General features: G+C 39.3%; 1 protein-coding gene across 1 annotated transcript; it reads right to left on the reverse strand.

Moving 5' to 3' along the window:
* Window positions 1-5,398: 5,398 nt before the first annotated feature.
* On the reverse strand, window positions 5,399-27,008 carry LOC308641516 (interferon alpha-5-like; the record flags this gene model as incomplete). Its single annotated transcript, XM_081280200.1, has 3 exons — window positions 5,399-6,046; window positions 26,018-26,429; window positions 26,989-27,008. 3 exons carry the CDS (start codon window positions 27,006-27,008, stop codon window positions 5,399-5,401), a joined length of 1,080 nt encoding a protein of 359 aa, XP_081136326.1.
* Between the last annotated feature and the right edge of the window lie 187 nt (window positions 27,009-27,195).

Consider the following 27,195-nt stretch of genomic DNA (forward strand, 5'->3'; position numbering starts at 1 on the left):
TCATGGAAGATTCTGTCCCTCATGTGAAGCTAAACTTACAGAAACACAAGGCCTTCAGCTGGCCACAGTTAGTGTGGTTCCATTGGGGATCATTGCTCCTTGGTCTCTGTCATACTCTGACAGTGCAGGGTGGTGAGATCCAGGCTATCATGCCAGGGAGGAAAAGCCTTCTTTCCTCTCCTTCTCTTTGTGATTTTGTCACTTTAATTTTTTTGTACATTCTTTTTAATGGTGGTTTACCAGGAAATGCATTAGGCTTTTATAATGAAGTCAGACAAATAATGGAAAGTAGAAGAAAGGTGAAAGCCTGCACTGCTTTTCTCTATCAGATTTTGTTTCTCATTTCAACTTTCCTAAAAAGCAAAACTAGACAGTTTGTGGGTAAAAGGGAAAAGAAATGGATGTCATAATTTCACAAAAGTGAAAGCAGGAAGTTACTCTCCCTTGACTATTGGCAGAGTGTAAGTTAGCCACATGCAATGCAGCCAAATTGAGCACCAGGGCCATGGCAGAGGGGAAGACTGAGGGCCAATGCTCAGGTGCCCAAGGCAGGGAAATGCCTGCTTCTTTCAGAGGCTCAAAGACCAGTCAATGGACTGCCTGACTGTTCTCCCATTTAATCCAGATTTGATCAACCATTAAAACTAATATTAAATGAGAAAATGCTAAAAGCTTACTCATGAAGAACATTATTTTCCCTTTTTTTGTCTGGGTAGGTGGACTCGAATCCTCATGTTTGTACCTACTTAATGCAGATGCACCCACTGGAAAGAAAACAAAAGAACTGATCCACCAGTTTCTTCTTTTCAATCAATCCCATTAAGTAAAGGAACCCTCATAAATATCTTTGCTGTCATTGGAAACTGTGACCTTCCCATAAGTGCATTACCAATGCTTATCCTCGTGGGAAGGCCCTACTCCATGTTTTGCTAAATGTGCTGCTCACTTATCTGCGTACATCCTTTCTGCCCAAGTACTACTTCATTTTGTTTTGTTTTTAAAGGAGTCTACATGGTGACCAAAATGTAAGAGATTTCATGGTTCCATGAATGATTTTCCCCATGCTGTGTTCATTTGCTGATCTCCATGGGTATCACTCTTGTCCCCTCTCATACCCTGCATGTGGCAGTGGTCTCCATGTCACCTGTGCTGAGAGCACTGATGTTGCCCACATCTCCATGGGAGAGCTCTGCAACATGTACTTCAGTATTCTCTCCCTTTGAACTGGAATTATTTGAGCCACTCCTTAATGCTGCCCATTCATACTGCGGCATCTCCTGGGGACCCGCTGCTGCCTCAGTCAATTATTTAAGCATCTGTGTTCTCTCTCTGCACTCTCCAGCTACTGTTGACCCTTTCAACTTTTCATGTCTTGATGTGTACATTGGTTTTCTAAGCAAATGAAACCCTACCTCTGTGCAGGTCCTACCTGGAGGCTTCTAATGACAGCACAGAGGAGCTATTGGAATCTTTACCAGGTTATCAGGAGCAAGTGTTTGTCTATGGACTATCCTTCTGTGTTCAGTAGGCCAACCTTGGCCTGTGCAGTGTGAGGCTTGGAAGGCAGGGAGGGTTGAGTTGCAGCTACCTTCACCTCTTGCTTCTTATAACACTGAGCCAAGCTTTCTCCAGCTGGTGTTTTCCAAGTCACTCAGGGTAGTACCAGGGATCTCCCTTTATCCTCCTCTATTCCTGTTTCCATACTGAGATAGAGCCCCCCGGCTGCCAGCTTCACCACTTCCTTACCTGGTTTCCAAGACTTTCCACTGTATAATAAATTAACATCTGGATATGATCAGAAGATGGTTCCAGAGATGTTTCAGTTTAAGTTGAAAATACAGAGCCAAATATTGCAATTTTTGTACAAGGAGCATGACATGGGAAAGAATTAAAAGTAAAGTAACATTAAATAGGTGAACAACATTAAAAAATAATTAAAGAATGAACAGGGAAATAATGTTAAAAGATTTTTCAAGTCAGAGTGCTATGAGAGAGAGAGAGAGAGAGAGAGAGAGAGAGAGAGAGAGAGAGAGAGAAACAGAGAAATGAGGAGAAAGGAAGCCGACAGGTGAATACAGAAATTGCAAATCTTTTTTGCCTCTCCTAAACTGAGTCTACAACAAGTGGTACAGAAAGAAAGAAGACAAAGACAAAAATCATTTTAAAATATAATTTTGAGTTTCCCAGGCCCCCCCCCCTCATCTGGAGAAGAATCTAAATTTTGGGTCTGTCATCTGAGATATGGTTTGAGTGATCCCTCCCTCACTCCAAGCCCCTTTCTGCAAGAAGAGCAATTCACAGGCAATTCCTGATCATCCTCTTAGGTAACCACATTATTCAAACTTCTTTAAACTTCCCAAAGTCTTCCCCAATGGATTCTTCCGCAGGCTGTCAGTTGGCCATTTCTGCATTTTTTGAAATCTCTTTACATTTGTCTTGTTGTGTCTTACTCCTAAATCAAGGCAGAGTCAATCTTCCAAGTCATTATTCAAAGAGACAGTAAGAATTTTGTCTTGTCTAGGCTTGGTGGTGCATAACTTCAATCCCAGTGACTCAGGAGGGTAAGGAAGGAGGAGATGACAAGTTCAAGACCAGTCTCAGCAACTTAGTGAGGCCCTAAGGAACTTGGTAAGTTATAAGTTGTCTCAAAATAAAAAAATTAAAAGGACTCGAGTTGGGGCTCCATGGTAAAGCACCCTGGGTTCAATCCCTCCTTCCAAAAACAGAATGTTCTCTTCACTATAAAGTCATGCTAGATGATCTACTATGAATAAATTGCAAAACTAGCCACTTAGATTTTTCTTGTTTTTCCTATAGTTCCGTATCCAATAGGTATGCTCTCCTGCCTCCTAACATCACACACCAATGGGACTGAAGGGCCAGGAGACTCTGGAAGGCTGAGAAGGCTAGAGGGAAGGGTAGCACTCTGACCCTTTCTCCCACACACTTCTTATTTGCCAAAAAGACACTATCTGCATGGGGACAGGAGTCTTTTCACTCTCTGAGATGGAAAATTAAGGAAATGGACTCTTCCAGTATTGGGGTCACTTCCTCGCAGGAGAACAGCCTATTTTAGCTCTGGGAGAAAATCGTCTTGCCAGGACACAGAATTGTGCATAGAACAGAAGTTTGATTGCCAGACTTGAACTCTCTCCATCCATCTTGGCCAAGTAGGTGCTGTCTTCTTCTGTCATTATTTTAATAGCTTCCAAAGTGAAATGAATCAAACTGTCTCTTTCTTTTTTGTCACAGTTACTGTTACATCATTATAATGACTACTCTCCTTTAATTCTAAAAGTATTACCCAGGAGGAGCTAAAACTTCTCTTGGAAGTTTCTGGCAAACCTAAAGCTTTCATACAATCATTGCTTTCAGTTGATGGCTGCATACAATTGTAGAGAAAATTTATAGTCAGAAACCATAATAGAACAGGAAGCTGATGTATATATACTGGGGCAGCTTAATGAAAAATGAAGGAAGATATCACAGTAGGTTTTTGTCTTTGTTTTGTTTTTGTGGTTTTGCTTCCTTTTTGTTTTATACTAGGAATTCAACCCAGGGACACTTAACCACTGAGCCACATCCCAGCTCTTTTACTTTTTGATTTTGAGGCAGTGTATCACTAAGTTGCTTAGGGCCTCGCTAGGTTGCTGAGGATGGCTTTGAATTTGCCATCCTCCTGCCTCAGGCTGGAGAGCCTCCGGGATTACAGGCATGCACCACCACACCAGGCCACACTGGAGATTTCTGAATCAGAGAGGGAAGAAACAATTATGATATGACAGTGACTGGATAGGATCCATGGAAGTAAGGAGAAAGGGAGTGTGTCACAGTACTCACAATCCACAAATGAAATGTTTATAAACACATGTACATATATGTATGTTATGATGATATTTTAAAATAATTGTATACTATGTACTGTTTATTATTCATAAACACACACACACACACACACATGAATGAAATGCTGTGATCTGCAGCATGGATGGAACTGGAGATCATCATGTAAAGTGCAATGCCTCAGGACAGGAAGACAAGTGCCACAGGATATTACTCACATGTGAAATAGAGAGAAGCTGATGTCATAGGAGCTGAGAGTGGAATGGTGCTTACCTGAGGCCTGAGAGAGTGGAAGGTGGGGGAAGATGAAAAAGGCTGATCAACACTTGCCACAATACAAGTGGAAAGGGGCAAGGAGCTGGTGGGCAAATGCAGGCCATGGTGACTGTACAGAGCATGAACCTTCCTGGGCATTTGAAAAAGCTAGAGGGAGGGAACTTGAGATGTTCACAACAGAGACGTGACAAATGTTCAAGAAGATGAGTGTGTTTAACCTGATTAAATCATTGCACCAGACATAATATGGTATCCCACTAAAATGCACAACTTTTGTATTTTTATGTACTACCTGTTGTATTAAAAGCATCAGTACAGGGGAAAATAGGTGGGACTGGCATAATTAGTGAGAGATGAAGAATATCTAAACAGGAACCCCATTGGAGTAGGTGGAGAGATGAGTAAGAGAAATCCTGTTACCTTTTCCCTCAACTGGGGTATGATTTTCATGCTTCTCTTTAATAATATCCACATTTTGTTGATTTTCTGTTAACCTGAACTTGCCTAAAAATATCATGGCTAAGCTGATGGGAAAATGCAAAGATAATGATGTGAATGAAAGGAAATCAACATAGAAAACAGCATTTAGAACTAAAATTTTCATTGCTATTTACAATTAAAGGGAAGAAAGTGAAAATAAATATTTACACAACTACCAGGCACACTGATGCACGCCTGTAATCTCAGGCACTCAGGAGGCTGAAGCAGGAGGATCACAAGTTCAAAGCCATCCTCAGCAAAAGCAAGGTACTAAGCAACTCAGTGAGACTCTGTCTCTAAACAAATAAGGCTGAGGATGTTGCTCAGTGGCTGAGTGCCCCTGATTTAAACACCCAGTACCAAAAAAAAAAAAAAGAAAGAAAAAGAAAAAAAAGAAAACATTTACCCAACCCCTCATCCACCTGCAAGAATTTAATTTAAAAATTGAAGAAGTTACAAATGAAGAATGCAAATTAAATTGATTAAATATACAGAAAATGTTTATTAATCATACTTTAAAGGTATACATAATAATACATAAACAAAATAAATTAAATTTTATAAATAGTTAAATAAATAAATATTTACATAAATAAATAGATAACATCTGCAGCGATGTAAGGGACTAGTGCCTGTAGATTTGAAAGCAATATTGCCTAAACTGCTGAAAACATCTGACAGATTGCTTGAATTCTTGTCACAGTTACAGCAAGAATGAGAGTCTTTGAAGTGGCAGAACTTGTGGTAGTGTGGTAAGGTGTGTTCATCAGTGAGAAGCATTTCCCTGCTGGAACAGGTCTCATTCCATGCTCCTTAGTCTTCCATACAAGTTGGCTGATGAAGAGAAGGATTTCATGATTTCTGCTCTGACCACCTCCCAGGCACAAGGCAGGTATTTCTTCTCCTTCAGGTAGACGGTGATCCTGTGGAAGTATTTCCTCTTAACCCTCAGGGGAGCCTCTTCTACTTGTGCCTGCTTGGACCCACAGGCTTTCAGGTCATCCAGATGCTGATAGAGACCAATGAGAAAGGTATCCAGGAGGGTCTTGTCCCAAGTAGCAAAGGCCTCCTGGGTGCTGAGGAGGTTGAAGATCTGCTGCGTCATCTGGTGGAGAACAGCAACAGCTTGAGCCTTCTGCACCTGCTCACCCTCCAACAGCTTCTGGGAGAAGGCAAAGTCCTTTCTATAGTTCATGCAGGAGAAAGTGGGAATTCTCCTCATTTTTTGTAGGAGTGTCTCATTTTTCTCAGGAGTTTCAAGACCCAGGTTGTGTATCTGAGTCAGGTCACAGCCCAGAGAGCAGGTGTTCTTGCAGCTGAACACCACCAGGGCCATCAGGAAAGCCAAGGGCAAGGCCACTGGGGATCTTGCAGATGCTGCTGGGCTGCTTGAGATGAGTGATATTGCACCTTTGCCTCTAGGTTCTCTGAAGCCCTTGACTTGTTCCTATGTCTTAAATAGTAACTAATATGCTTTCAGTTTTCTGAATGTCACCAGTACTTTCTACTTCTGTTTTTGCTTTCCTTTAGGCATTCACTACCTATGCTTAGAGCAAAGTTTCCCAATCATTTTTTCATTATTGATTCCCCTTCCCTGTTCCCAGACCCTTTTTTAGAATTATTTTCTCAGCTGAAACTCCTATTTTTTATTGGGGGTAGGGGTTACTGGGGGTTGAACCCTGAGGCACTTTTACACTGAGTCACATCCCCAGCCCTTTTTATTTTTATTTTGAGACAGGACCTTTTAAGTTGCTATGGCTTCCTTTAGTTTCTGAGGCTGTCCTCAAACTTGAGATCTTCTTGTCTCTGCCTGGGGAAATCACTGGGATTAAAGGTGTGCACATTCATGCTCAGCCTATGAAATTTTAATAACAGGCATACTGTGTATGTATTTATATACACAATGGATATGTCTACTTTGTAAGTAAAAGTGTTAAATTTAAACATTGTATTCAATACAGAGTTTAAAATGTCTAAAACAAACTCAGTTAAAAATTAGGCTGAAAAGCTATTGGCATTGAACTTAACTGTCCAAATAAATTTACTTAGTGACTTTAATGAAACTAACTTACTTATAGAAATCATATGTATCAAATTCATGTTTGATGAAAACTTGGCCAGTTTTGAACATTAACCTGACTTTGAGAAGCAACTTCTTTCACAGAGTTATTGATAGTAGGAACCTTAAGGAATGTCATCTTTTCTCATGATGTTCAATTTTGTGGAATAACACTTTGGAACAGAATTATTTTTTTAAAGTGCATACTTCAAGGAAATGTTTTTTTCCTACTTAAATTAGTTTAGTACACACAGTGTAAAAATGAAGACCAGACTTTCAAAGAACTTGTCTTCTTTTTCCACAAGTTATCCAGCTATCCACCATCTTTGCAAGTAGGCATCACATATGCATAAACTCACACCAAGTACATATGGATGGAAATGATCTTTTTCTGCTTGTATTTGGTCTGTAAAATCATCCTCATGTGATTCACCACACTTTCCCCCTTTCTAGTGCAGTGGAATATATGCCAGCACCCCAGTAACATTTTGGAGTTACATGTTGATCTTGGGCAAAGCCACCAATGGGATGACACTCAAGTCCTTGAATCACTGTTAGAAATGGTCCAATCACATTGTCACCTGACTGGAATTCCTACACCCAGCTCTTTTATGAAAGCAAGGTAACTTTGTATTATGATCTAGTTACTGACAGTTCTTGCTTATCTGTTAAGAAACTAGAATCAGCTTAACTGAGGAATGTAGTTCAAAAATACCATCTCGAGGAATCTTTCCTTTGGAAAAAAAAATTTTTCCAAACTTTGGAAACTGCAAATGGTCCTCAAGAATTTCAACAGAAAAACACAAATTTAAAATCATAACATTATTTATTTAAGAAAATAAACCATATGTTTCTTTCTAACAGTTATTGGTCAATTTTAAATGCCTCACGCACAACAGATTTTTAAAATAATCTCATTATTTTGGCATTATATATTTTTCATCTGTTGCAAAATCGAGGTGAGATAGTGTTTAGGGGCTCATAAAACACTTGTGTAATTGTTTAGAGGGAGCAGTAAGTATAAATTTTCTTTTTATTTGTTGACTTGACTTTGATATTTGCTAATGAGGGTAAAGGACAATTCAGTTTCCCCTCAGATAACCTCCTAGGCACAGGAGTTGTATTTCTTTCCCTTCGAATAGTAAGTGATTCTCTGGAAATACTTTCGGACTGCAAATCCCTAATGGAGACACAAAGCTTTTTCTATGTGTGCCACCTTCAGTTAATCCAGACTGAGATGAAGCCTAGAGAGTAGCTGATCGAGAAGGACCTTATCTCCGGCAGCACGGCAGCACGGTTGACCATCCTGCTGAAGAGAAGGAACATCTGCTAGAGCATCATATGGTAGAGACAGGTGGCTTCTGTCTTCTGGATTTGGGTAATCTTCCCTGTTTTCCAAGGAAAATGAAAGTCAGCTCTGTTGGTCAGGCATTTCTGAGAGGGAGTGCTTTTCATCCGTCTTAATCAGAAAGATTTCCCTGTTTTCCAGGTCACGGTTCAAAGACATGCCCCAGCCAAGAGAGCAGGCAGTGTGGAGGCAGCACATCATCACTCCTGCTATTAGCTGAAAGATCTGGACCACTCTGAGATTCAGTGATTCAGTCTGCATCTGAGGGGCCAGTGGACACTGCCACACTGTGAGTCTGCTCAAGAGGTGGCCTCAGGCTCTTCAGAAGATGAAAGAAATCACTAAAGTTTAAAAAAGCAAAGACCAAAACTTTGACCTTTTGCATAATCATTTAAGTAGAAAGTCTTTGACAAAAAGAATTTAAGCCAAGAACCCCGCAGTTGAGCTCTGCAGTTGGAGACAAGCATCCTAGCTGGTTATGTCAACTTTGAACAACAGTGAACCTCCTTATCCTTGGTGAGGTAGAAACTGCCTGAGCTTTTCTTGGTTAGCCACTACACAATCTAAACTACTTTTTTTGGTGAAGAATTCATTTATTCAACGAGTGGAGGACTCGAGATGGTATAGGTTGTAATCACACAGATTGTGTGTTTAGGGTACCGTGTGGGCACTACGGGGAAAAGCAGAAAAGTGTAGACAGTCAAGGGGTACCGGAAGTGACCAGAGTTGAGACCCTTTTAGGAGAGTTGGAGACATGGTCTTCTTTGGAGCCAGAGCAGGGAGTGTTCAGTGCCCCTCTATGGATGTTTTTAGTATTTTCCGGCAGTTAAGTTTTCAATATGATGGCACTGAAGAAGTTGGAAAAGTGAGGCATGTTATAACTCACAACATTATTTTGAGTTAAAAGATTTTTATTTATACTATATAAGAATTTCATATAATTTTACTTTCCTAAAGTTATAAGAGGCAAAGTCAATGATATTTCAAGATGATCATTTTTTCCATTGAGATAATGAAGTTTAATATATGATAGAAGGGTATATCATACATTTGATATTATATTTTGTTTATTATTAAAATATATTAATATATGGAGAGTAACTAAGAACAGAGTAGGGAAGAAGAGCATGAGAAGATGACTAACATTAAACAGGGATGAGAGGTGGGAGGGATAGGGAGAGAGAAGGGAAATTGCTTGGAAATGGAAGGAGACCCTTAGGGTTATACAAAATTACATACAAGAGGAAGTGAGGGGAAAGGGAAAAATAATACAAGGGGGAGAAATGAATTACAGTAGAGGGGGTAGAGAGAGAAGAGGGGAGGGGAGGGGAGGGGAGGGGAGGGGGGATAGTAGAGGATAGGAAAGGCAGCATAATACAACAGACATGAGTATGTCAATATGTAAATCAGTGGAAGTGTAACTGATGTGACTCTGCAATCTGTTTACGGGGTAAAAATGGGAGTTCATAACCCACTTGAATCAAAGCGTGAAATATGATATATCAAGAACTATGTAATGTTTTGAACAACCAATAAAAAAAAAAGAAAAAGAAAAAAATATTCTCCAGTTTATTCCCATCTATATCAGCAGGGAAGCTTTAGAAGATGACTTTTTTCCTAAAGTCTTCCAAACACGATTATTGCCTACAAGTACCGTGTCAAAGTGCAGATTTCCTCCAAATCCCATTGAAGACCAATACATTCTTAAGCTTATCATAACATGGTCCCTTTAAGAAAGCCAGGCGCCTCAAACTCCACCCCTCTGCTGACTAGAAGCAGTCAAGCTGCCTTTCCAAAGCAGTTAGTTTAGTGATAAAGCTAAGGGAGAGCTAATTTGCCCCCTGCTCTGCTTGGAAGGAATGTTCCTATTGCAGTGAGCTCTAAAAGTGGAAGCCTTAAGATACTATGGGAAAGGAACAATAGGAACTTGTGAGGTATGCAAGCCAGACTCACTTTTAAGATTCCATCACAGTGCTGAATAAAGTGGAAAGAATGCTGTTAAATCTGAGTTCTCCCCCTGTGGTGCTACTCCCTGCTAGCTTTACTCTTCCATTTCACCCAGCAAGTGAGTTTTCCAGAAGCTCTTTCCAATTTAAGGAGCTGATTGTCTCATGTAGCAGATCTGAAGAGCAAAAGTCAGGGAGAAAAAGAAGTTTCAGTAAAAATCAAACTGAATCACTTGTAACATTTTTTTGTTTTGTTTTTTAGATTGCACCTATGTTTTGGAAGAACAAAACTAAATGCTTTTTCATTTGTTTTTATTCCCTGCTAAACCAACAGTGACTGAATTCAGAGGTCCTCTTGTACTCAACTAAAAAAATACATGGGAGAAATTTAACTGCAGTTGGCATTTTTGAGCTGTTTGCTAGAAGCAGCCATTTTGATAAAAGATGATGTCATTTAGAACACTTGGTGTGTTACTTTATTCTGGGGTACCAGTTTATATTAGCCATGGAATAGTAGTTTAATCATTAGATCAAATTTAGGTTTAATGATAATGGGGGAGTGGGAATAAAAAAAATCATGAACACCATCTCTTTATTTTTACTAATATTTTAAAACCCTTTGCAACAGTTCAAAACAATAGAAAACTTTTTACACTTTTTTTCTTCCTATTTTCTGTTTCCATGTGTTTGTTCTTCCATTGACTAAACTTGGATAATAAAACTAGCCTGGTTGGTTTCACTTTCTAATTTTTATACATAAGTTAAAGCTGTTTTGTGTTAACAGAGTTAAGTGTTTAGAATCATCTCACCTGCTGGGCCAATGTCCTGCAAACCTTTTGTTGTGGAGTGAGAAGGGGGGTAAGAGTATTTTATTTTGAATTTCTTAGGTTTTTTTAATGCTGGAACTCTGAATTAGACCACATTATAGTAATGAAAGACCCCAGCCCCATAACCTAAGGCCGGATTATGAAAAGTAGAAAGTATGTAGTAAACAGGTGAGCTCACCACATGACCTGTTAGAAAGGGCACCCTGACCACATCACAGGACATGCTTGAGCAAACTGGGATCATAAGCGGGAACAGGGAGGAAACACAATGTAAACCTGTGAGATTAATGAGTTTTTCGGGAAACTATAGTGAAAAATATGTTTATCATAGTGAAAAACAAGTTTATCATAGTGAAAAACAAGTTTACCCTTTAAGTGACGTGTATGCTGGATTCAAAAACACCTGTTACTGTGCTAGGTGGAAAACAACTCCTTTTTCCCTATAAAAGATCTGTACCCCAAAGCCCGGTGTGCCAGTTCACCAAAGCTTCGGCTGAGGTTTTGCTGTGCACCCGCAGGCGCCTGTGTATTAATAAACTTGCCTCTTGCTTTTGCAGCCAGTGTGACGCTAGTTCTTTTGGACGGGGGATTTGAGGGTCCGGGGGTCTTTCAGTAATTAATCTGTTTTATTTTTATTTACTGAAGTTTTCTAGGAGTGAGCAAGAAGATAGCAAAGAAGGGTAATAGTTATGTTGTTCTCTCACTTAATCATGACTGTTTGTATAGCATAATGTTATGTTTGCAGCTACTTTGGAAAATTGGCACTTGAGATGTGTTTCAAACCTTCCACAAAATGTTTCTCTTTTCTTTGACAAATGTTAGTGTCTTAATCCTATTGCGTGAGATGTACTGGAAATGTTTGCAAAATGCAAAGAGAAACGGGGAATAAAAGAAGTTGTAACTTGTTTAAAAAAAAATAAAATAAAAATAAAATATATTAATATATCCCTATAATATAGAGTATGAGTTTAAATAACATAAATTTCTACAATTGAATGTATGTCATATATTACATATATGAAATAACATGTATATTATATTTTTAAGTTATAAAAACATATAGTATTGTATATAAAATATGTATAGTATATGTTATTCATATATATATAACACTCATTTAATACATATATTTATATCATATAAGCATATATTTTAATGTATTATGTGTATTATATATGAATACTATATTATTTATCTAATTATGAAGCATAATATACAGTATGCTTTAAATAAAATAAGCATCCAAATTTTAACAATTTATGTTCATATAATATTCAAAGAGACTTATATTTTATATTTATTGATATACATTTAATAATATCAATATATATTATGTTTTATAGAAAATATATATTCATGTCATTTTATATATGTCAATAGCATATTTTATAAAATACAAATAGGTATTTCATACATTAAAATTATGGGTGTTTGAATATATGTCCTTATATAATAATCTAATAAATATATGTAATAATTTATAAATATTTGTATATAAAATATATAGTATATATTTATCATTTAATTTATATTGATATTATTTAATATATGTATTAATATTCATTTATATAATATATATTAGAATTATATGTCCATGTTATAAATGACATATAATGTATACATTATTTAAATTTTTATTTTAGTTCTACAGTCCAAGTTTAACCAAATTAAGCAAAGAGAATTTTCAACTGCACCTCCAATACATTCTCAGGAGCCTACACTTTGTCTCCTTTGAAATGCAAACTCTAGGACAAGGGATTGTCTGCTGGACTGGAAGGAGCAGAGAAGTTGCCACTTCTAAGGAATGCCTGGCTCAGAGGGAGGGAGACTACAGTACACTGGTGGTCCTTTCCTGGAACCAACATCAACAAGTTGAAACTGGCTATTCTTATCAATAGCAAGATAAATGAAACAATGGCATCCCTCATGTTCAGTTAGTATCAAACCAGATTGGGTGACTTTTTTTAAAGATATGAGTAAAAAACAGAATCATTAAGAAAACAAAAAGTTGATTCTCTTTATATATAAAGATAGTTAGATATTGATATACAGATATATGGAAAAATAAATATACAAAATAATATGAATACATATTAATTAATTAAATATATATGATATACATACATCTCTACATTACATATATGAGATACATAAAATACATATTTACACTAAAAATCCATACATCTATATAAAAATAAATATATGTTCATATAAAACATAATGTATTTACATTTTATATATATATATATATATATATATATATATATATATATATATATCCCATTTACAAAAGAAAAAGAGAAACACAGGGAGTCCATAAGTAACAAAACCACTGTTGCAACATAGACCAGCCTACTCAGAGTCTTCAGCTCTTACAAGCTGTATGGGGAGCGGATTTCTAGACTGATCAATGATTTCCCAGTGATCCTGTCTAAGTAATGGTAAAGTATTTCTCTTCATCTTCCATTTGACTCCTTCAGTGAATAGCCCCACTTGCTAAAGCCAAAGGTTACCTTAGTATTAAAGTAGGCCCAGTTTACTTACACATCAGTCTTATTTTCTTTTTTACATTGAGTCTTCAGAGGCTTAATGAGCTTTGTAAAACTCTTTGATTAGTCCAGCAATATATTCATATATCCCCCATTTACAAAAGAAAAATAGAAACACAGGGAGTCCATAAATAGCAAAACCATGTTGGAACATGGATCAACCATATTCATATATGACTGAAATCCTACATACTCCCATCCACTTATTCAAATATATTTAAAACCTTAGGGACTAAAGCCTTAATTTTCACAGACAAAGTGCAAGCCTGAATTGTGGTCAGGCTAGAAGCATGAGCCAAATCAGAACTATACCAGTGACCTCAGGCTCAGAGCTCAGGGAGCTCACATCTGGAAGGGCACTCTGAAGGCACTGGAAGTGTGGCCTGAGATGACTAAAGCCTCTGAGTCATCTGACTTGCCAGCTGGTGGGTGCCTGTTAGTTTTAGCCTTCTGGGTTACCTGACTGACAAGTGAAGAAAAATTATGGTGATACTAGGTAAAACACTAAGGAAGACTTTATTCAGACATATTGGGACAGGCATCAAGACTGTCACAACAGAGGAGAGAGACAGGGTCTCAATTCCCAGTGCATCAAAGACAGCCTGACATTTGTAGCCAACCAGTAGTGAAAGACCCCCAGACCCTCAAATCCCCCGTCCAAAGGAGAACTATGTGTCACACTGGCTGCAAAAGCAAGAGGCAAGTTTATTAATACACAGGCGCCTGCGGGTGCACAGCCAAACCTCAGCCGAAGCTTTGGTGTACTGGCACACCGGGCTTTGGGGTGCAGTTCTTTTATAGGGAGAGGGGAGCTGTTTCCCGCCTAGCACACTAACAGGTATCTCATTGGTTCTTTTGAATCCAGCATTAGGGTAAACTTGCTTTTCACTATACGTTCTTGGAAAACCTACAGGGTTACATTCCATTCTCAAGCATGTCCTGAGATATGGGTGCAGTGCTCTTTCTCAACCGGTTATATGGTAAGCTCATCAGGTACTTGTGCCTATTTATTGCATACTTTTACTTTTGCAACAAGGCCTCAGGTTATGGGGCTGGAGTCTTTCATTCCCCCCTTTTTCTATGTCATGGATAGAATCTTATATCCATTGTTCCGCCTGTTCAGATTCTTGGACTAAGTTTGTTTGTGACCCTGCCTGCTGCTGGAGTAGCTGATATTGTTGAGTGAGAACCATAGTTTGAATTACAGAAAGTCTTTCTTTCATGGACTGTACTAGTCTGTTAAGTATGCAGGGCCCGAATGTCAGGATTAACAGTAAAATAACTAAAGGACTCGCTAAGGTGGATAGCAAAGTAGTCAGCCATGGGGATTTGTTAAACCACTGTTCGAACCATCCTTGTTGTGCTTCAAATTCTTTCTGCCTTTTTACTAACCTTTCAGTAACTTTTTCCATAGTTTCGCGGACCACCCCTGTATGGTCTGCGTAGAAGCAACATTGCTCTTTTAAAGCCACACAAAGACCTCCTTTCCTACTTATTAACACTAGTGTCCTGCGTTTCCTAGAATCGATTTCAGCATGGCCTCCATTTTAGATTTCTCTCGATATTAGACCCCAATTTTTCTAACTATACTGACTACCTAACTTTAAATCTGGCTTCATTCCCCCCCCCCCTAATTTGGGAACTCCTTACTGCTGTGAGGAAGGGGAACGAAGAGAATCTTTCTGGCTTCTTCAGGCTGAAAAGGGACGGCGTGGGGCAAGCAGTTTGGAGTCCCCCTTAAAAATATCGGGTCTATCGAGTGGTCCATGATAAAAGTCCAATTGAGAAGTAATAGGCTGGAGGGCCATTCGAATGATAGGTGGTCTATAAGAGAAACAAGAACTCATTAGTACTGGAACCATATTGATGCAGTAATAAATGCCACAGCACAGGAATATGCCAATGAGTATAATGACCAAGACAAAGATTAACAATGTTTTCCATCAGGCAGTACCAGGAACTAGGAGCTAAGATATTGTTTTCATGACAAAGTTGTTGAGGACATGGCTTCCATCTGAGCATGTAAATCTTTAAGGATATTTGTCACATTGTCAGAAATGTCAGGGATGTAAACACAACAACTAACATTTAGGGTTACAGATGTCCTTTTTCTTAAGATATAGTCTAATAATCTAATGTCATCTGATCCTGCAAAATCCTTTTACTAGTATGACCTGTGTCTAATAGAAATCTTTAATTCTGTTACCTAGGGCTGGATACTCATACTAGCAAACACCAAGCCTACCTGTGTAGGTTAGGAATATCTGTGGGCCTTAAACTAAAAACTACTCTGGCAGTTTCTTTTGATAGTTATCAGGCATTCCTGTCTGAGAATCTCTTTTGTAGCCTCCAGTTTACTTATTTATGGAAGTTTCATTTAACTATCATTATTATTAAAATGTCCAGGAATAGCTGTTTTTTGGCTTTGACTATCTTTGCTAAGTGTTTAAGATGAAGCAAGTCAAACTGACTTTTGTTTCAATCTATTGTTAACAGTCAGCTGAATTTCTCTGGGAGTCCTCGGGAACTTCACAGCAGCTTCTCAGTTCTGCTAGTGCCATTTGCGCTAGGATGGGTCCAGGCCTTGCTTGACCATGTGGCTTCCCTTGGAAGCATCAGGGATGTCTCCCTTTTCTGATGACCCTCCTCTTCACAGCAAATGCACTGACTGGCTTCCTGTCCTCCACTGGTCTCATTAATCTCCCTGATCGGGAGGTTATGTGGCCTAGAGTTGCAGAGCCCTTTGAAGAAGTCCCTATTCCCTGATTCAGACTGACTCACAGGGCAAGAGCCAAATTTTTAATTTTAAAACTTAATCTTAAACATCCAGCAAAATAAGTTAACAGCCTTATATTAAGGGTACTGGGCTTTAATGTCTATCTCTCTATCCTGTAGGTGGCAACTCTCTATAACTCATTATCTTAAATTAACCCAGGTTGTGAGTTCTTAAAGCAGTACCTCTTTAATACATTAACAGGCAATTCTTAAATCATTTATAAGAAAACTACAAGATAAAATTATCAAGAGTAAAAACATTTAGTTCATATAATAGCTACCTTGAATTTTGGTGGAGTATATCCCCTGTTTGAGATCCTGGCAATCGTGACAAAAACCAACTTTTGGACACAATTTTAAATGTACTGAAATCTGGCTTACTTCTTTAATAGTCACTTTCACATGAGATGGGACATAGAGCCTTATCTCAAGTAAGGTGGGGCTCTTCATAAATCTTAAATACTATAGTTCTGAAGCTGATCTTTGGTTTTTAGACACTATTTTACAAAGCCTACATAAATTGTTGCCCAAGTTCACATGAATATTAGCTAACACAACATAATATCACATCTAAAACATGAATTAAAGGAAGGCTGGAAGCTTCTAATCTCTTGTTGGAAAATAGCAAAGTATTTCTGTGTTTTACAATAAAACCTTCACCCAAATTAGGCTCTCATTGACTTAAAAATACATTTAAATTGTATCTCAGTGTAGAAAGCAACATAGAACTTTACATATCTTACTGATAACAAGTCCAGTTATAGAACACAAATGATAAATAAATTTCCAACATGTTTTTTTTTTCTTTTTAAGCCTAAAATTACCATACAACTTTAGAACACCAGCTTGATATAATGTTCTTTTGAAGCTCCTACCTTACAGACTTGTATACCTGAAAGATATGAACACATTAATAACACCATAATTACATTGATGTTTTTATATTAACCAAGTTTAGCTTTTAAAGAAATGACTAAGGGGGAGATGGCAGGGCTTAGATAAATGGCAGGCAGCCCGTCTATTGGCAAGTTTTTCCAGATATCATCACCAGCACCTGAAGAATATCAGAGCGAATAAGAACAGAATGAAGATAAAAATTAGAGCAAAGATCAATTTCTGGCAGAAGTTCCATGTTGGGGGGCTGACAGAAAAGAGGCCAAGGGCCATGAGGAAGCTTAGAAGGACATAAAGACTTATGAATCCAGGATGGCAGATTAAGAGGTTCTCTGAACTTGTTGTTTCCCGCTGTCCCATGTCCGCTGCATTCCATCGTGCCTGGTAGTGATCTTCAGCACTGAGTGAATTGTTCTCTTGAAGATGTTGGGGGTCCATCAGCCATCAGAGGCTGGTAGTGCCTAAGCAGAAGCTGGTTGGAAGTTTGATTTGAGACTTTCTGTAATCGGATTTGAAGGAACTTCATTATGCAGAGCAAGAGAGCACAAGAAAAGTATTGAAAAACAACAGTTGTTGTTTAACCATAGTTGTGTAACTTATTCAAAAACTTATACACATAACTAATTTACATAAACCTCCTTTATCCCTTAATTAAACCTTCTTGATTACTTAGTCACATAGACTCTCCTATCTAGAAACACAATTTTTTTCTATTAGTTCTATACCTAGAACCTTTTAGTTTCTCTCTTTTTTTTATCTACTAACCTCCTTTTGTTCACATTTTGAAACAATACTTGTAAACTTTTTAAATTTAAGCAGAGTTAACATTTTATTAGGGCCTTTTTTGAACACCTAGAGAAACTTATAAGTTTAATTTTAAAGACATCTTTACTTTTATCTGTTTACCCAATCTAAATTGAACCATTTGAATCATGTGAATCAAAGATATTTGGATCCACTTTTTAAAATTTTTTTTTATGAGCGCTCCTCATCTGTTAATTGTCATATCACTGCAGGATATATGGACATACACACATACAGACATACCGACATACAATACATAACAAGAGTAACACATAACACAAAAGGCCTTGCAGCTTTCTCAGGTGAAATCTCATTGCAATGTTTAAAAAAACTCCAGTTGATCAAAAATAGAACTTATCAGAAAAACATTAGCTTGTCTGTAGAATAAAAATCATTTGCTCAAAAAAAACATAGAATCTAAGAAAAGGCAAAAGTCCTAGAAAAAAATTGACCGGCCAGTAATTAGTAAATGCCATACAATTTACTCTTTGGTTTAATCTAGCTTGAGTTCAGGTAAAAGACACCTTTACTTTTTTTTTCCTTGGGCCTCAGATCTGTCTCCTACTAAGTGCTCCAGGCTTCTTCTATTTGCATATCAACTTAAGTCCTGGCTGAGGTCTGGAAGGAACTGGGAAAACTGGAATTCCGAGCAGAAACCTCATGCCTAAGGCATTTTAACCATAAGTCATAATTTCCAGGTTTGGATGTTGAAAATTATGATACAAATTTAAGATACAATTCACAAAATTTCATCTTTATATCTTCCTACACTAGAAAAACTTGCTCACACAAAACTGAAAATAGGATCTTAATAATATAAAAGCTACCACAGAAGAAATTCCTTCAGGATCATTAAGCTACTTTCTTTGTTCTGAAGTTTCTAAAGTAGTATTAAGTTACATTAAATCTGCCTAAAAAATTTTAGAAAGAACCACACACTACCATGCATATCTGAAATTAAGCTTTGAAAATTCCCAAGAGTGTTGCTAATTAATGTCATTTCAATAAGCCAGACCAACGTTTTAATTCAACACTTTTTTCCTAAATCTTACACACAGAGAAACAGATACCAAATCATAATTTACTATCCTTGCCCAAATCAATGCACTGTATACCTAGTGAAATCTCCTTAGGATACCCAGTTCAAAAATTGATGAGAAAAAATAAAGCTAAATGATTGGGAGTTACTTGCCAACTCGGAAGTAGAGTTCTTTAATTTTCTGTCCTAAGTATTTAAGTTTTCTAGCATGAACTATCTGAAATCTCAAACAATTACTTAAACCCAACTTTTAACTGTAAGATTGTGCAATGCTTTAGAAACCCATTCAGATACCAGATTGTTACAAAAAAAATCACATTTAGCCAAGATCATCCCCAAGAAACAATCTATAATAACATTTAAACCAGGCCGGATAAGAGAAAAATCTCCAGGTTTTTAACTTCATTTAATTATGACTCTTATCAGTGGCACCTTAGATTTCCCATGAGTGGACCAGATGTTTTCTTGAAGGGGGAGGGGGTTTGTACTTTGATGGGCCCAAAATATTTTTTGATTTTTTTTTCCTCTAAAAATGTCTCTCTTAGCAGCTTAAGGAACACAGCACATTTTAAACATTGGGGCGGTAAAACAGACTATTGAAAGTTATCTATGCTTCTTAGAGAACCTGGGCAGAGTTCACTAATTATCTTATGTCTTTTTCAGTCCTACAACTTGAATTGCTAACATTTCTAACCTGAGAAAGAAGGGGAACATCCAGGAGGAATGGATGCGGGGTTGGGAGTGTTGCGTGGCCCATAAGGAGGCAAATGTGATTGGGGCTTTCCCTCAGTGCCATTCATCTACCGATCACCCTAGATACCCCTGGGGGCTGTCGGGAGGGGGCTCAAGAGAAAGGACCTTAGGAATACGTCTGAGGGTAGCCCAGACTGGAATTCCGCAGTTGTTCCAAACTCTTTCCTCCACCTCCACGCATCCGAGGCAGACCGGGATTCAGGACACTGTGTACTCACGCCAATTGCTCTCTGGGCCCAGACAGAAAAGTTGGAAGCGGCTTTGGCAGAACCCAACATGCCTGCTCTGTATTGAACAGGTGATTGAGAGCTGCCTAGGCCGGGAAAACTCTCACCCGAGTCTTGAAGAGTGGCGGCTGCACTAATTGCGTTTAAGTAGCCGTCGGGTGCCCACCTTACCTCCAGAAAGAAAGAGAGAGAAAGATGCACCTCAAACATACATGGGGTGTGTGCACTTACCTCGGTGTAGAAACTCGGTCTGGGACAGAATTTATGACTGAAAGTTTGGCTCCCATCCCCAAAGTCAATTAATGTCAATTTAATAATGAGGACAGGGTATTGAGAAAAGTTAAAGTGAGATCTCAGAGTTCTTAGATCCCCAGCAGGCATTTCTATTTGCATTCAAGTTGATTACAGGAGGGAAAGAAAACATTGCTTTCCTAGTCTCAGTGTTTAGCCTTAGATGGAATTTATCACCCGCCTTGGGATGGACAGGACAGATCCCCCATACCGCCCATGGTCAAGGGTGAGGCTCAAGGGATTTGTTATTGATTGTCCCATGTTAGTTTTCATTGGTAGGAGGAAATAGAGAGTCAAGAGGACAGACACAAAAGAAAGTGGTACCGAATGAGCGCTGCGCGTTTCTGGCACAAACCGAAAGTATCTGACGGCTTAAGGGGAGCCGGCACTTCCCCTTTACTCACTTACAGAATTACAGAAACTGTGTATCCTTTGGAAACACTGGGGGTCCCAAAAACAGGAGAAAATGGACCCTTCTGACCCCTGGGACGTCTCCCAGGGGGGCAGGGGAGAAGTCTGAGTTCGTCAACTCCTTCTCAAGCTGCCTCAGAATACGGAGCGATCACGCATAATCGTACAGTCACTGCGCCACACCACAGACATAGGCACGACACGACACAATAGATCGAGCTTGCCAGCTTACCTCCCAGTGATGCTGAGAGTCCCTCTGGACAGGGATCTGGACCGGGGGGGGGGGGGGGAGAGGGGAGAAGGGGATGGGATCTCGGTGGAACCTCCAAAATGAAAGACCCTCGGACCCTCAAATCCCCCGTCCAAAGGAGAACTATGTGTCACACTGGCTGCAAAAGCAAGAGGCAAGTTTATTAATACACAGGCGCCTGCGGGTGCACAGCCAAACCTCAGCCGAAGCTTTGGTGTACTGGCACACCGGGCTTTGGGGTGCAGTTCTTTTATAGGGAGAGGGGAGCTGTTTCCCGCCTAGCACACTAACAGGTATCTCATTGGTTCTTTTGAATCCAGCATTAGGGTAAACTTGCTTTTCACTATACGTTCTTGGAAAACCTACAGGGTTACATTCCATTCTCAAGCATGTCCTGAGATATGGGTGCAGTGCTCTTTCTCAACCGGTTATATGGTAAGCTCATCCGGTACTTGTGCCTATTTATTGCATACTTTTACTTTCGCAACAAGGCCTCAGGTTATGGGGCTGGAGTCTTTCAGTAGAATGGGTGCAGTGGATGGAAAATTGCTAACAGAAGACATCAGGGGTGAGGGCATCTTTACCAAACCAACTTAACAGAACTCTTATAAAGGCAGGCCTCTTTATCAGATATGAAGTATGGGACACAAGACATTGGATCAGATATCAAGGGTGACCAATACCAACAGATAGGAGATTCTCATAAACCCAAATTACCAGGATTCTTATGACATCTGGAATAGGCAGAGCAAACACTGGGCCACAAAACCTCCAAAGAGTACTCAGGTCACCTGACTGAAGTTTGCTCAAAGAGAATCTTTGACAGAACATTAAGAGTTAAAGAATAAGAGTCACAACTCTCTGCTGAACCATTTTATGGGATTTAGAATTTTACTTTAAAAGTGAGAATTTAGCAAACCGTTTTAATAAGATATAGTTTTAAAATTCAATCAGTACTGCTATGAATCTTGGAAGCTGTTTCTTTAAACTTTTATTTTGAAACAGTGTTAGACTTATGGAGCTTCAAAGTTCCTCTCTTCTCTTTTGCCTAGCTTCTCCTAATGTCAACAACTTACATTACCATGGTACAACTACTAGCAACTAAGACAATGACATTGGAGCAAGACATTAACCAAACTTCACTCAGAGTTTCTCAAGTTTCCCCACTGATGTCTTGTAATGTCCCAAGAATCAATCCAGCATCCTACACGACATTCTGTCTGTCTCTGTACTGCCCTGCAGTCCCTAATACATACTCAGTCTTCCTAACTTTTATGACCTTGAGACTTGGAAGGATTCTGGTCACTTATTTAGCAGAAATCACCAGTTCCGATGAGCACAGTGCTTTCTTGTAATTCAACTGTTTGCTTAGGGGAGGAGCACGTAGCAGTGATGTGCTCTCACATCAAGGGATGACTTGGGGATATGTGCTATCAGTGTCTCATTACTGCTGATGTTAAACTTAATCACTTGGTTAAGGTGGTCTCTGCCAGTTCCTCCATTCTCCACACCGTGGTTGCTAGGTTTCCTTTTCTATGTGTCACCAGTATCAGCTCACATTCAAAGGGAGGGAAATTAAAGTCCACCCTTAGAGAGAGGAACATCCAAGAACATGTGCATTCTCACATCATCATCATTAGACTGGCAGAAAGGAATCCTAAATTCCTATCTTCTCCCCTGGTATTGGTTATCCCCTGGACCACGATGACCATCTGCCTGCAGGCTTATACACCATCCTGTCTCCCAGGCTCCATAGAAATGTCATCTACTAGCTTTTCCCCCTCCTAATTGTTTGTACTTAAAGCCTCCTGTTGAAAGAAAACCTGTTGTCCTTACATTACTTTATAGCATTTCAAGGACATCAAATTAGTATAGCTTTTATTTTTCCTTTCTTGTAAGACTAACACCCCCAAAGCAGCAAGTTTTCTCCAGGTTGTGTCATCAGATTGTACTGTGTTCTAATCCCTGCACCTCTTACAAACTCCTTATATTTTTTGGTGCTACTTATTAGCTGGACTATATGTAGTTGCAGGTAGATGAATCACATCCTCCCTCTGCATTGGAAATGTGGGTGGGCTGGACAGCTCAGTGTTCACTGGGTCTCACAGCCCAAATACACCCCATAACTCCAATCTTGCCTCCAGGCTCCCAAATGCTTTTGAATATATAGCAAGTTAACAAATCTAGGATTTGAAGCAATATATGGTTACAAAGATTTTCAGGGAAGGGTTACATTATGAAGTTAATGGTATAACTCTTTCATATTATATAAACATCAAATAGAATGTGAATATAAAGAAAAATTACATGAACTAAGCAGTAAGCAAGGAAAGGTAGAGGTCATCATGTTTGAAAGATGTTAAGCACTCAAAGACAGCCAGGTTTATTAAAAAAAAAAATAAGTCAAGGTGAATATACTCCTGAACAAATTGCCTTGTCACAAATGGTGGAGAAGGAAAGAAAATGAAGGGACCAAAATTACTTCACAAATAAACCAAAACCCTCCAGCTCATCAACAGGAAAGAAGCAAAGGAAAGTTGTAGTTTCATCTTACAGAGAAACTCAAGAGATCCCAACTGAAACAATGCACCTTCCTTCCACCTGAGTGTTCACAATCACTTCAGGATTCACTTATCCATCAGTGCCATGCAGATTGCCTGAATCCTTCCTGGTCCTACCCAAATAGAGTCCACAGGGTCAGCTGGCAGCTGTGTCCTCTGAAGTCCTTTACTCTACTCTGTGCTCTGATAGCCAATTCAAAGCAGGACTAACAGAAGTTCAAGCCTTACTCAGAGTGAGAGTGAGAATTTTCTCCTGGTTGTAAAGTCAAGGAAAGGACCTGATTGTAGAAAGGAATTTGTAAAATTGGCAAATTACTCTTAAGAAATCTGGGAATAGAACCAACATTTGACCCAGCTATCCCTCTCCTCGGTCTATACCCAAAGGATTTAAAATCAGCATACTACCGGGTCACAGCCACATTAATGTTTATAGAAGCACAATTCACAATAGCTAAACTGTGGAGCCAACCTACATGCCCTTCAGTGGATGAATGGATTAAAAAAATGTGGCATATATACACAATGGAATTTTACTCAGCAATAAAAGAGAATAAAATCATGGCATTTGCAGGTAAATGGATGGCATTGGAGAAGACAATGCTAAGTGAAGTTAGCCAATCCCCCCAAAAAAACAAATGCCAAATGTTTTCTTTGATATAAGGGGACTGACTCATAGTGTAGTAGGAAGGGGGAGCACGGGAGGAATAGATGGATTCTGGATAGGGCAGAGGGGTGGCAAGGAAAAGGAGGGGGCAGGGGATTAGCAAGGATGGTGGAATGTGATGGGCATCATTATCCAAAGTACAGGTATGAAGACACAAATTGATGCCAACATACTTTTTATACAACCAGAGATATGAAAATTTGCACTGTATATGTGTAATAAGAATTGTAATGCATCCTGCTGTCATTTACTTAAAAAAAACAATTTAAAAAAAGAAGAAGGAGCTAAGACACCAGCCAACAGATTTTCCTTGAAATTCCTTGCAGCTCCATACCAGATGGGTAGCTCTCTTACCTCCAGCTTGCAGATGCTGGAGGTAGTGATGGATCAGGAGGGTCTGGACCGCTGAGCAGGCTAGAAGGAAGGGACACATTATGACCCTTTCTCCCCATGGACCTGTCATTTCTCAAGGAACACCAATTGCCTAAAAATGGGAGTATTTTACCTCTCCACGAGACAAACTCTGGGATTGTAGGTTCATTCCTGTATCAGAGTCAGTTCTTTCCAGGATAGAGTTGTTTGTTTGTTTAGCTCTTGGAAAACAAACAATGTCAGTGGAGACAGACTGCTTAAAACCAAGCAAGCCAGCTCTCCATAATGTTGATATCCTCATCCCTTGAAAGAAAGAAAGAAAGAAAGAAAGAAAGAAAGAAAGAAAGAAAGAAAGAAAGAAAGAAAGAAAGATAGATTGATTCAGTATGAGGATGTGGAATATAGCTCAGTTGGTAGAGACATTGCCTCACATGCACAAGGCCCTGGTTCAATCCCCAGCAACAAAAAGTAATAATTAAAAAAAAAAAAAAAGATACAGAATGATATCCTCCTCCCTACTGGCCTGCAGATGGCGATCGTCCTCTCTGTTTCCTTTCAACTATAGCTACTGTGACATCATTATAATAGGAACCTTCCCTCCTTTCCAAAAATATTCATAACAAGTGAACTAGAACTACTCATAGGAGTTTCTGACAAAAAAAGAACTTTCACTCAACTTTTGCTCTCAAATGGGGTATGTGTTCTTTTTTTCCACATTTTTATTGGTGCATTATAGTTGTACATATTTATGGGATTTGTTGTTGCATATTCACACATGCACACAAGGAGGAGTTGGGGAATACCAACTCCAGGAAGAGGGGGAGGAGGAGGTATTCCCACTCCACGAAGAGGAGGGGGAGGGGGTATTCCCATTCCAGGAAGGGGTGGGGGAGGAGGTATACCAGGAAAAGGAGGGGGAGGGGTTATTCCCATTCCAGGAAGGGGTGGGGGAGGAGGTATACCAGGAAGAGGAGGGGGAGGGGGTATTCCCATTCCAGGAAGGGGTGGGGGAGGAGGTATACCAGGAAGAGGAGGGGGAGGTGGTATTCCCACTCCAGGGAGGGGAGGAGGTAGAGGTATTCCAGAAGGAGAAGGGGGAAGAGTATTCCCATTCCAGGAGGAGGAGGAAGGGGAGGTATTCCCACTCCAGGAAGAGAAGGAGCAGGAGTGGGTGCAGCATTTCAGTACCAGGCAGAGGGGGAGGTAGGGGAACTACTACACTGGGCAGAGGAGGCACTGTCACATCAGGGAGAGGGGAAGGTGATGGAGTTGCCATGCCCAGGCTAGGCATGGAGGTAGAGGATTCTGTGCAAGGCAGAGGTGGTGGGGGTGGAATATTACAGCTGTTTCCAAAGGAGGAGAAAACAGAGTGTTTATGGCTGGTTTCAAACTCAGTATGAAAAGAAGGATGGGACAACTGTGACCCAGGCTGCCCCTGACTATCAGAACATGGAAGGGATGAAGGTGGTAGAGGCTGTGATACACTCGGCATGGACTGATGGGACTCAAGCTGTACTGATATTCGCCTTGGAGACACAATCAAAGAAATCTCAGAACAAAATTTTGTCTGAGGTCCAGAAGGTGACTTTGGAACAGCTGACTCTCCACTTTCAGCCCCAGGTGGGCATGGAGGACCTTCTGACAGTACCTTCACAGATGGTAGTGTTAGTATCCCACCCTCCTCTGTTGGGGGAGTCTGTATAGATTTTGCCTCTAAAATCCTTTGAGGTTGCATATCCTTTCCTACTAATCTTAAAGTTTCCAGGCAGACATCTTCTGAGGATGTCACTCCATTCTCAGCCCCTTGATGGCTGCTGACCACCTCGGTGTCCAGGGCAGGGTACAGCTTTTCTAGTTCAGCTATTTTGGTCCTCAGATCTTCAATGGCTTGTTCCAGTTGCTGAATTACATTTGCCTGTCCTTCAGACTTCATATCCAAAATTTCCTGCTGGGCAGCATCTGAACTTTTTTCCGGAGTTTCCAAAATAGCCGATTGAGATTCTGTTTCAGCATCCTTGGGCCTGTGTTCTTCATCAGGAGGAAACAATAGGGCATCTGTACTTTTGAAGGGAAATGGATGGAAAGAAACCACAAAGGAACAGAAAAGAGCTCCTCCTTTTTCTTTCTTCACTTTAGTTACTAACTTCTCTTATCCACATCTCTCTTCTTCCTAGGATGAAAATGTTTCAGTTGAACTTCTTGGTTCATCCTTTTTGTGCTCATAAAGAAAATGTGGGGCAGTTAAACCAACATATGATGCAAAATAATATTAGCCTTCCATTTATTTTTTTTTAAATAACTGACTTCCAAACCTTTACAATTTTGCTCATTCATTTTACATATTTTTCTGAGCAAAGGGCTCTTCCTGTCTCTGACTTACTTTCACTTCATCTTGAGATTAGAAGTCAAATATCCAAGAAAAGGGAAAACCAAAAGTCACGAACCATTTTTTCCAAAAATTTTCAATACATCATTTTTCATTATCTGGTAAATATTCCTAGAAGTCAGTCATTGCAGCTGAGAATAAAAGCAAAAGGAAAATAGATGGAAGCCTGAATGTGATGAAAAGGAAAGTGGCTCCCAGATAGCATGATGCACAGAGCTCTTTTCTCCTCTTACTCAACTGCCACCTTCTCCATTTCTGCTCATTAATTCTATACACCACCTCTCAACAGGGTCACCATTTCCATCAATTATCTGCCTTAGTGAAGGTTTTAGTCCAGAGAGCAGCTTACTGACATTCAACATAGTACCTACATATATAAGGAAAAACAATTGTTGCAATTATATATATGATTTAAAATTAATGCAATATTAAGCATTAGT

The sequence above is a fragment of the Spermophilus citellus genome, assembly GCF_964194105.1.
Source record: "Spermophilus citellus genome assembly, chromosome: 2".
Taxonomy (NCBI): Eukaryota; Metazoa; Chordata; class Mammalia; order Rodentia; family Sciuridae; genus Spermophilus; species Spermophilus citellus.